The sequence below is a fragment of the Rattus rattus genome, chromosome 12, assembly GCF_011064425.1.
Source record: "Rattus rattus isolate New Zealand chromosome 12, Rrattus_CSIRO_v1, whole genome shotgun sequence".
Lineage (NCBI taxonomy): Eukaryota > Metazoa > Chordata > Mammalia > Rodentia > Muridae > Rattus > Rattus rattus.
The window spans coordinates 3,424,931-3,436,558 of record NC_046165.1 but is presented as its reverse complement, the minus strand read 5'-3'; the positions used below and the strand labels follow the sequence as shown (position 1 = coordinate 3,436,558).

At 47.4% G+C, this 11,628-nt stretch overlaps 1 protein-coding gene across 1 annotated transcript; it reads right to left on the bottom strand.

Moving 5' to 3' along the window:
• Positions 1-5,079: 5,079 nt before the first annotated feature.
• On the bottom strand, positions 5,080-5,456 carry LOC116913866 (60S ribosomal protein L31-like). Its single transcript, XM_032918162.1, has 2 exons — positions 5,349-5,456; positions 5,080-5,292 (listed from the first exon to the last, which is right to left on the bottom strand). Exons 1-2 carry the CDS (start codon positions 5,454-5,456, stop codon positions 5,080-5,082), a joined length of 321 nt encoding a protein of 106 aa, XP_032774053.1.
• Between the last annotated feature and the right edge of the window lie 6,172 nt (positions 5,457-11,628).

Here is an 11,628-nt window from a genome sequence, read left to right as displayed (position 1 = left end):
GAGGCTGGTCAGGGAGCACTAACACTGAATTAAGAGTTCTGTGGCAAGCAGGGAAACAGAAGGCAGGAGACTAAACTAAGCATTCATCACAATCTCTCTGATAGTCAAAGAACACGTGTTCTCTATTTGCAAGCCTCCATGAGCATCCGGCACAATGGATAAAAAGGATACACCAGACAGATCACAATGAAATTTCAAATTATAGGCTGAGCGTCCTGAATCCAAACCCTCAAATCTAAAATGCTTAATTATCTGAAAGTTCTTGACTGCCAGTGTAAGGGCGCAAGTGGGAAATTCCACACCTTGATTTCATGTGGCAGGTGTTAGTCAAAATGCACAGTATAAAAATTACTGCATAAAATGACTTTCAGGGGCTGTGCATGGCTATCTGTGAAGCCGGGAATCGTGATGCACACCTTTAATTTCAGCATTCCAGAGGCAGAGACAGGTGGATCTCTGCGGGTTTCAGGCTTGCCTGGTCTATATGGTGAGACTTTATCTCAAAAACAAATAATTTAAAATTACTTTCAGATTGTGTGTGTAAGTTGTATAGAAAAAATAAAGGAATTCCCAACCCAAGATACCTCATTTTATGTACACGAGTACCCCAAATTGATTTTTAAAGAGTCCTCAAATTGAAAATACACCATTTATTTACTTATTTATTTATGCCTGTCTGTCTGTCTGCCTGTCTGTCTGCCTGTCTGTCTGCCTGTCTTTTCTTTCTTTTCTCTTCCTTCCTTCCTTTTTTGAGACAGGGTTCCTCTGTGTACCTCTGGCTGTCCTGAAATACTCTGCCAAGTCCAGGCTGGCCTCAAACTCAGAGATCCACCTGCTTCTGCCTCCCGGGTGCTGGGATGTGTCATCTCCTGATTCTGTTTCTAATTGAAATAAAACATTATTAGAGCCTCAAGCATTTTGGATACAAATAAGCAGCCTGTAATATATCCAAAGGATAAGTTTATCAAGAGAAAAGGGTTCCCATATACAATGACTTATCTTCACTGCTAGCATATCTGGGTGTGTCCATGAGGGTGTTTCCAGAAAGGTTTAACTGAGAGGAAAAGAACCAACCAGAATGTTCACGGTGCTGTCCCTTGGAAATATTTATTTATTTTATGTATATGAGTACACTGTAGCTGTACTCAAATCAGACGCACCAGAGAAGGGCATCAGATCCCATTACAGATGGTTGTGAGCCACCATGTGGTTGTTGGGAATTGAACTCACGACCTCTGAAAGAACAGACACACTGCTCTTAACCACTTAGCCATCTCTCTAGCCAGGGATTTTAATAGCATCATCAAAAGTAGAAAGACAAGGGAGGATGCTCCCTAAATACCCAAGAGAGAACCTCCTTCAACTGGATTTCTGTAACCAGACAAGTGTCAATTAAACAGAAGAGGACTCCCATGTTTTCAGACTTTAAAGATCCAAGGGGGGAAAAAAGGCAAAAACAGGATTCAGATGAAAAACGCCAAGGAAATCCCAAGATCATTTCTACAGGACTCCTCTGGAAGAACTCTGTGTATAATAGACTCCCAGACTAGCATCTTGTAGAAGATTCTGGAAAAAACAACATATTGAAACCAACGGAACTTTTTTTGGTAGAATGTATATAAATAATATAATCATAGTGGACCCTTGCTCTTCCTCTAACCTTGCTCGACTTGCTTCTGTTAGCACTTATTGCAAACTCCACCATTTCTGTATTTGCTAATCCGTCGGGCAGCCTCAACACATGGAAAACAGCAATGTGCCACGGGTTGAATGAAAAATGAATGCATCAGACATGAGTGAAATGATGCAGAACCCACCATGCAGAAAACGCCTTCCAATTGACAGTCTTCTTCCTCAGTATCACCCAATTCAGTAAAGCCCATTGCTACTGGGCGCCTCTTGGTGCCGCTCTGAGGAATAGCAGCCGTTGTTGGAATCCTCGGACCAGACTAGCTAAGTCCACCTCCACCCATCTCGAGATGGAAACATCTAGAAATATCAATCCCCGTGCCTAGCAAGGCTTGTGATGTTTAAGCATCAAGAATTCTGGAGACCGGGCTGATGTTTACAAAAAACTTTTGTTATTTTGTAACCCACAAGTGTACTCTCCTGCCACCTTGTGACAAAATGGGACACTCCCAGATAAACATTTAAGGGTGACTTTAGTTGAAAGTTAGGGACAACTCGGATTGATCCCCATCAGTCCTCTAGTTTAGATAGTCTCCACTATTCACTCAGCCATGGCTGGTCAACCCCAAGGAATCGGGCTGGGTGCTGGCCTTAAAATGTATCGAAGCAGGCAAGGGTGCATCTGCTTTGCACTAAATCACATTTAGTATAAAGTAGGTGCTTGCTAAATATTTATTTGTTGGTGAAGAAGTAAAACAGTAACCAGCTTGTATAGAGTACCTACTGGGCTGGAGAGATGGCTCAGTGGTTAAGAACACTGACTGTTTTTTCAGAGGTCCCGAGTTCAATTCCCAGCAACCACATAGTGGCTCACGATCATCTGTAATGGGATCCGAAGCCCTCTTCTGGTGTGCGTGAAGACAGCTACAGTGTACTCACATGCATAAAATAAATGTCTTTTAAAAAAAAGAATACCTATTATGTGCCAAACCAATACACTTTCTATGTCTAGTTTCATTTCATTAAAGCAACCAGCTCTCCTCTGTCCTGGGAATCCCTCTGGGAACCCCTTAGTTCTGGATAAATGGGCATTGAACATATCACCCAGGGCAATACTTCCAGGTAACCCATATTCCTGCCCAGAAGACTGAGCCTCAGGACTGTATGTAATCATTTGCTCCCTGTCTTTTGCTCTTTCCTCATTGCTTGGTCTGAGAACACACAACTTTAGAAAGTAAGGGCTCACAGTTCAGGCGTCGTGGCGGGGAAGGGACAACTCATAAAAGGCAGGTGGACCTTAAGTTGAAACCCTGGCTTCTATGGTGTAGACTGACCACTCCTCCATGCTGCCCTTGGATGGCAAATGTACACAGTCTCAGAGCCTTGGCTCCTTCCAGCTGAAGGTCCTGTGAGTTCTTCTGTTCCCGTGACTGTAAAGGTACAAAGGGAACTGGGGGTGTCCTCTGGTGTGTTCTGGGGAGACTTGTTAAGCAAATAACTGAATAACAAGGGAGGAGAGAGAAGAAAAGGAAAGGGGAGAGGCAAGAAGGAGAGAGGGAAGGGGAGGGGAGATGTCATGGTCCCTCACACACATTGCTTGACTACCACACACCTCAGTCTCCTCAGGAGCAGTCAGGGGATGCTGGACCACTTCCTCTGAGGGTAGCTTTGAGTACCAAATGAAACCAAACACTCGGACCCCTTAGGACGGGTTACCTCGAAAGTCCTAATACCCTTCTCTTGTCTCCCATGTCCAGTTTGTCTTAGTCAGGGTTTCTATTCCTCACAAACATCATGACCAAGAAGCAAGTTGGGGAGGAAAGGGTTGATTCAGCTTACACTTCTATGTTGCTGTTTCATCACCAAAGGAAGTCAGGACCGGAACTCAAGCGGGTCAGGAAGCAGGGGCTGATGCAGAGGTCATGGGGGTGGGGTGTTTCTTACTTGCTTGCTTCCCCTGGCTTGCTCAGTTTGCTCTCTTATAGAACCCAAGACTACCAGCCCTGACAGCACCACCCACAATGGGCTGTGTCCTCCTCCCTTGATGACTAGTGGAGAAAATGCCTTACAGCCGGGTCTCATGAGGGCATTTCCACAACTGAGGCTCCTCTTCTGTGATAACTCCAGCTTGTGTCAAGTTGACACAGAAAACCAGCCAGTACACGGTCCATCCGAGAATCCTTTCTCATCACCTGCAAAGTGTTCCGAGCAGGCGTCTGCTTGCCACTCCACGGCCACCTTCCTGGACTGAACAGCCCTTTTGTAGGTCATGAGGGGGTCTTGAGAGCTTGACTTCTTTCTGCTGCGTCTTTAGCTGGAGAGATCTCACCTCAGCACTGGTCAGTGTGTGGCCAGGGACTTTTTGAGGAGAAGCTGGTGTCTTTGTCATGACCCATAAACAGGTGACTGAACACACAGTCCCTACTGTCCCCACCCCTAACCTCTGCCCTTGTTCTTGACTGTGTGTGATGGTCTCCTGCTCCTTCTCAAAGACCCTCCCCTGTGTCCTGCCTCTCTGCCACCAGCTATGATGGTGATGGCTTCCATTGCTAAAATGCCTTTCTTTGGGGAGAAGGAAACACCCACCACCTCCTCCTACCTCCCAATGAAAAACCAAGAAGTGGTTGCACGAAGGTTCATTCTGAGGAATCTAAGAGTTTATTGGGTTTTCTAACAGAGCAACGGATACAGGTGACTTTGAAAGAGCTGCACTGGGAGGTTGCAGGCATGTCTGATGACTCTCCCATGACTGTGTGGACGGAGTTCCCGCCTCTAGTCCTTCCCTGTCTATACTTTCTAGCCTTACCCCAAGACTGGAGGCCACGTGTGAACAGGAATTATGTGCAACTGGCTGGGAGGGATGGCTGGATTCTCAGGTGCAGGTCTCATGACCCTCACCATGGCCTCCTGCCAGGAAGGATCATTAGTAGTCAACAAGCCCAGCTGTTGATCTTTGGTGCGCAGGCCCAGATGAGCTGAAGATGGCATTGTTTTTGCTCAGAGGATGGTCCTTACGATGGCTTTCCTCACCCCTGAGGGAGGCTAACATGCTTCCCGATGTCCTTTTGTAAGTCATCCTTCCACATGTGCAGCTGGTCTCTGTCTCTGTCTCTGTCTGTCTCTCTATGTCTATCTGTCTCTGTGTGTCTCTGTCTCTGTCCCCAGCCTGTGTGTGTCTGTCTCTTTGTGTCTCTGTCCTGTCTCTGTGGTCCTGTCTCTGTGTGTCTGTGTCTCTGTGTGTCTGTCTCTGTGTGGCTCTGTCCTATGTGTCTTTCCTCTGTCTCTGTGTGTTTCTGTCTTCTCTGTGTCCTTTTGTGTCTCTGTCCTGTGTGTCTCTCTGTCTCTGTCTCTGTCTCTCTCTCTCTCTCTCTCTCTCTCTCTCTCTCTCTCTCTCTCTCTCTCTCTCTGTCTCTCTCTCGCAGTTCTGTAACTTTATTTGACATTCAGCAGTTAGTTCTCTTTCACATTGACCATCTGTAGATTTTTGAATGTGGTAACAGTCATGTAAGTTACAAGTGTGTAGAGCTTGTTTGCTGAATCCTTGTCCTCATAACGCTTTCTGGACAAACGTACTCGGATATGGTACAGAACATTCCTTATTCCCTTGGCCCAGATGGCTTTATTGATCCTGGTGTCAATGCGCACATCTGGAGTCCCCATTTCCTTCATGGCAAATTTCCGAATTTCTCTGAAAGTCCTGAAGCTTTCCTGAAGCCCACTCCATGGATGCGCTTGTGAATGTCGATGGTGTATTTCCAGGTCAACACCTCGTCAATGGCAGAACGGCCCTTCTTCTTCTTCTTGCCACCCTTCTTTGTGGGAGCCATTCTGCCCGGCCCAAGTTGGAAAGGAAAGGCGCGAGGGATTGTGGGATGGGAAGTCCTGGTCTCCCTCTCTATGGGGCTGATAACCGGAAGCCTTCACCTCCTGTCTCCACCTCATGTGCTGGGATCACAGGCAGGAACCCTCATGCCAGGTTTTCCTGTGAAGGGACTAACCTATCAGATCATAATACCTCTAATTGCTACTTTCTCTCTCCCCACACAAACATCTCCAGACCAGGAGCTTCTCAATCTCCACCATGTTGGTAAGCACCAGCAGTGAACTTGAATGCACCCTCCCACTTACAGCCGCAAGCCCAGTCCTTCCCTGCCACTGCCCCAGGCCCAGGTACAGGCTGGGGCCCAAGACAAGCTTGAATTACAACATCGCTTTCAGTGTCTTTGGGCCCACTGACTCCTGTACACAGGCTAGGTCACATGGTATGGAACTTTCATCACCACACCTTCTGGGAACATAAAATGAAGGATTCCCTTTGCCCTTTGAAACTGCAGGACCACTGTCATGACCTGGACAGCCTGACAAGATCCTCTGAAGGGAAATTAACCTCAGCTTCCTTTCTACCAACCCATAGCTTTCTGTGTTCTTTATACAGAATCCAGGTCTTCTCGCTGGCACTGCAGGCACACTATCAACCGAGCTACATCTCTAGGTGTGTGTCTCCTCTTAAATCCTTGACACCCTCTACAACATCACACCCTTGCTCATGGTTTCCTTGTTGACCAGATTATTGTCTACACTGCCACAATGGTTGGGATCTCAGATGTACCTTGAGCGTCTAGGCATGGTTGGTTCAGGGTAGGTGACCCATAAGCAATGGTTGAACAAACAGAACCAAGAATTGTAGAGGAATTTTAGTCTAGAATGTGACTGCTCTGACAAGAGGTCACATCCAAAGGCCTTCTAGATCTATGTGATCTGGCTGGAATACAAACACACCTTTAATCCCGGGAGACTGAGGCAAGCAGATCTCTGAGTTCAAGACCAGTCTGGTCCAGAGCAAGTTTCAGGTAAAGAAAAGCTTGGGTCCAGACCTTACATACACACCTTTAATCCCAACAGTCATGAGACAGAGGTATGCAGCTCTCTAGTTCATGGAATTCAGAGGCAGTTTTACTGGGAGACTTTAACAGAAACAGGTTGTAGAGAGAGAACAAGCTAGACACAGGTAAAGACAGAACAAGCCAGAGAATGAGAAGGCAGGTGGACCCTGGCTTCTATGGCGTAGACTGACCACTCCTCTATGCTGCCCTTGGAAGGCAAATGCACAGTCTCAGAGTCTCTGCTCCTTCTAGCTGAAGGTCCTGTGAGTTCTTCCTCATGACAGAACAAGCCAGAGAATGAGAGGAAGCCAGAAGACTAGAACTGATCGCCAAAGTTAGTATGAGGCCAAGCAGAGCAATTCAGCCAGAAACTGAGAGAAGCCAGATTGAATCAGTCAGCTTGGAGAGGTGTATGAGTCAGAACGGCTGAGTTGAACCAGCCAGCCAGAGTTCAGAAAGAACTAGAAGGTGTGAGGTTGTACAGCAGTAAGTCTCAGAGGCTGAAAACATTCCAAGCCTAGATTAGATTGTACAGAGGCTGGAAGCTTCCAGGACTAGGTTTAGGTTAGCAGACAGAGGCAGTGAGCCTCTGAGATGACAGTTATATCAGGAGAATAAAAAATACTTTTACAAAGAATGAACTCAATGAGCCATCTCACATCTGGTTCTGAGGAACCAGAGCCTGTTTGCTATTTTCTTTCCTCTTTCTTACGAGCCCCTTTCAGGACAATGGACTCACGGACACACGGACATTGCTTAGTCTCTGGCCAGCTCTCTCTGCACTCTCTCCTGGATGCCCACTGTGGTTCTTTGTGAATAATTATTGAATATGTGTGGATTGTGGTTTTCAGAAGCCAGATGGGACCTATCATGAATTCTCTCCAGGTTTATAAACTGTAAAACAACCCAAGTAAAACCTTTGGTGGCTTACTGCAGTTTGAGCCGTTGAAGGTCAGTGGTCTTATCAGAGTTTGGGCCACAGACGGCCAGTCCTATTGGAGCTAAAACTGAGGCTGAACAGCAGCGGCTGCTCAAATCGAGAGTTACTTCTGTCAGGTGTGGTGGCTCTCACCTTTAATCTCAGAAGACAGAAGGACAATCTGCGAGTTCGAGGCTAGATTGGTGAATCTAGTGAATTCCAAGCCAACCAAGGCCATATAGTGAGACCCCCACCTTAAAATAAAAAAAACAAAAAAACAAAACCACGCCCCCCCCCAAAAAACCCAAAAACCAAAAAAAAAAAAACCAAAACCAAAGGAAGCTACTTCTGCGCTTCCACGCACAGGTACAATTTGGGGAAGAGGCTGTTGGCGCCCTCTGCTGGTCATTGTATAGAATGTCAGCCCAGGTTCTGAGCCACCTAGCCTTTCCGTGAGCTTTGGGAACCTGGAGGAAGAACACTTGGCTCTGCGCTATGGATGGGCTGGTTCCCCGGCACACAGGTCTGCCTTTGCCAGTTTTAGCGACTCCCCTTCTTGCTCTCAGGACACTCTGCCCTCGGAAGTGTGGGGCTCTTTGTTGCAGGGAACCAGAACGGCAGCCCACCACATTCAGTAGCTGTTTCATTTTGTGTCTTTAAGCACAGCTACGGAGTCAAGAAGTCTCGTTAGACCCAAACAGACATTAAATTAAATGAAAACTCCTAGGGCTCTGAAATTGCCAGTACCTGCAGGATGCCATAAAGCCTCGTCCCTACTTGCAGCAGACAGTGGCCTCGCTGTTAAGCTGGGAGTCCTAGAGGTCCAGGTCTCCCCATGAGCAGGGGCCTTTCATCAGGGTTGAGCGGAACACCCAGGCTGCTACGGAAAGCCTGCCAGGGGTCAGAATCACAGGGTGCGGGTGAGCGGAAGTAGAAGCGAGAAGGAGAATCGCCTTTTTGTTTCTTACCGTGGTGGCCCGAAGAGGGAGTGGGGGCTGGTGTTCAATGAACGCCAATTTCAGTTCTGCTGGGAAAAGTCTTGAGACTCATGGAGGAAACGGTTGCATAGTAGTGTTGGTGTGATGTGTGCTAGGGGTTCTGTGGTTCTGTGGTTTTATTTCTTGTGTATTTTACCACAATTTAAAAACTAAATAAACGAGGCGTCATGCTGACCTGCCGTCTGTCCTGGGGTCTAGTTGCACTCTATAGTTCTTCAGCCCTGCCACTGACTATTCTCCTCCCGTAGCCTCTCTGGCCTCTGCCCCAGCCACTGCCTTCTGAGATCAGAGTTTTTCTTTATGACCTCTCTTGGTAATGGCGATGTCTCCAATCAGGCTCGCGGGGAGGAAGTTAAAGTGTGTCTTCCGGTAGCAGGCCTCCCTCTGAGATGGTAAAGGCCTTGGTTTGCCCTTTGTGTCCGGGTTCCAGTTTCACACCCCTACACGTAGACATCTAGTCAGGTATGGGTGTCCTTCCTAGGGTTCTGGGAACATTGGTCTAGCAGGCTCCTAGTACCCACACTGCCTTGCCCTGATTCCCTTGACCTCAGTCACCGGATTTGCTGTGTTATGTGACAGGATATGCTATAATCTCACAGTATCAGGCAGGTTGTGGTAATTGGTAGATGCTGTAGGCTCCTGGGGAAAGACTCACAACAAAGGATTTTTAGATTTAATTGTTTTATTTTACATGTGTATTTTGCCTGCCTGTGTGTATGTACACTATATTCCAGAGGCCAGAAGAGGGCGTTAGATTCCACGGAACTGGAGTTATAGATGATTGTGAGCTGCCTGTGCGTTCTGGGAATCAAACCTGGGTCCTCTGCAAGGGCAGCAAATGATCTAAATGGCAAAGTCTCTCTCCAGCCCTCTTCCTCAGTTTTCTTATCTCAGAAGTAAAGGTCGTGACAGCCGTTTCACCCTTATCATAAAGATTAGGATTGATGCCTCCTTACAGTAGACCAAGGCCAATGGTGAATGCGGGGCTGGTGGGAGTCTCTCCTCCGGAGCCGGGCTGTGGGGATGGCCTTGGCTGGGCTGCTTGCCTTTCCTTTGTCTTCTGTGAGTGGAATAACAGGAACCCACACTATCGGATGGTTGCTGGATTGTTCCAGAAGACTTCTAAGCCTGCTGTCTGCACATGCCCAGTGTTCAGTGTATGCTCAGCCTTAGTTGTCGTAAAAGGTGAGAATACTGTTTTGCAAAATTCATCATGCCTATGGTCAAAATAGCTAACAGTCAAACCTGAACATCTGTGTTCTTTTAAAGGTTTAAATTTAAACCTGACTTAAAAACACTTAGTACCCTGAGACAAAATTCACCTGTAAAATGAAAACAGATCACGCATACAGATCTTGTGGGGCAAGCAGAAGACCAAAGCAATCGAAAAACATTCCTAGGATGCTGTAAAAAACCACTGAAAATCGTCTGGGTTGGAGGTGTAAGGGTTGGAGTTTGTCCTAGGGGTTTCTCTCCCTACCCCATGTAGAATAGTACTTAAACCATGCACTATTTTGGTTCTAACCCATCAGGTTGAAATTCAGAAAAAGGTTAGGAGGGGAAGAAATGTTAAGTGAAGGTGACAGTTTGTGGACCCTCAAGTCTGGGCTTTACACTGGAGTTGCTGTCAGGAACGTTCAAAGTCAACTCTAAGGGCTTCATTCCTTGCTATTGTCCTGTTCCTTGGCCTGAGAAGTCGAAAGCATTTACTTAGCAAAAGAATGTTGTGGAGAGCAAGACACACACAGAGCTGACTAAGGAGATCTGGGAACCAGGAGTCTGGGAATCTTCTGGCATTGATGGGAACTCAGGGACGCAATGGAACCCACTGTGCAGGGAGAGGCATCGATCGGTGAAACTCTTACAGGGAGTGGTGTGAAGGGAAGGAAGAGGGACTGCGGGGAGGGCTGGAGAATGTCTTCCCTTTGACCTGGGAATGAAAGTGTGCTGTGCTCCAGGGAGAGGAGCCCAGTGCTGATTGGGTCAGAGTATGTGGAGAGAAATGAGAAGCCCTCGGAGAAAAGAGCCGGTTGGGCCCCACTGAAGGGCTCTGAGGACCGCTTCCTGGGGCTGGAAAGTCGCTGAGGTAAGTGTGGTAATCTCATTTCTCCCTCAGAATTTGGGCACGGAGGCGGGAGGACCAGATGTTCAAGATCTTCAGCTACACAGTGAGCCTAAAGCCAGCCTAGGCTACTCTCTGTCCAAATAAACTGGGCTGGAGGGATGGCTCAGCTGGTAAGAGGATTGTCTGCTCACTTCTCTTAGGGGATCCGAGTTCAGCTCCTAGCATCTACCCACGTTACTCCGTGGGTTATAATTACCTGTAACACCAGCTCCCGGGGGTCTGACATCCTCACTTGGCCTCTGAGAGCACTCATATATGGCAAACACACACACACACACACACACACACACACACAATTAAAAAAGACACATAAATAAAACAAAAGGTGACTATGTGGAGCCAGGGGAACCCCACAAGAACACGGCCCACAGAATGGCAGGGCTCACAGGGGCTCACAGAGACAGAAGTGAGCATCATGGAGCCTGCATGGGTCAGTGCTAGGTCTGTTACATATACCTTACAGTGGTGTAGCTTGGTGTCCTTGCGGGACTCCCAACAGTGGGAGTGAGGGGTGTCTCTGACTCTTTTGCATGTACTTGGGACCCTTTTCCTTCTACTGGGCTGCCTTGCTTTGTGCTTCTTGATATGAGGGACATTTGTGCCTTTCTTTCTTTCTCTTTTTTTCTTTAACTTTTTTTTTTTGGCCTTGTTCAGTGGAGCCTTGCATACTGGGACCACTGAGCTAAATCCCCAACCCCGCCTCTCTCTCTCTCTCTCTCTCTCTCCTCCCTCCCTTCCTCTTCCTTTTTTTTTCTTTCCTTTCCCTCCCTTTCTTCCTTTAGGAAAAGGAGGAGGAGTAGATCTGGGGGAGAGGGGAGGTGGGGGGAAGAACTGGAGCAGTGGAGAGAGGGTAAGCTGTGGTCAGGATGTAATGTTCGAGAGAAGAATAAAAGAAAAAAAAGAGAAGAAAGTTTAAAATGAGCAAGTGATCTGGGCACAGTGCACACTCCTGTGAGAGGGGGCAGAGGCAGGTGGATGGCTGTGAGGTTGGGACCAGCCTGATCTGCACAGTTCAAACAGCTAGAGCTACACACTGAGATCCCGGCCCGAGACAAAAGAAAACAAAAACAAGCA

Bases quoted from the DNA above. Each gene is read 5' to 3' on its own strand.
- LOC116913866 (XM_032918162.1), bottom strand. From the start codon at position 5,456: ATGGCTCCCACAAAGAAGGGTGGCAAGAAGAAGAAGAAGGGCCGTTCT. The intron at 5,293-5,348 runs GTGGGCTTCAGG...TTTGCCATGAAG, and splicing joins TTCACAAGCGCATCCATGGA to GAAATGGGGACTCCAGATGT.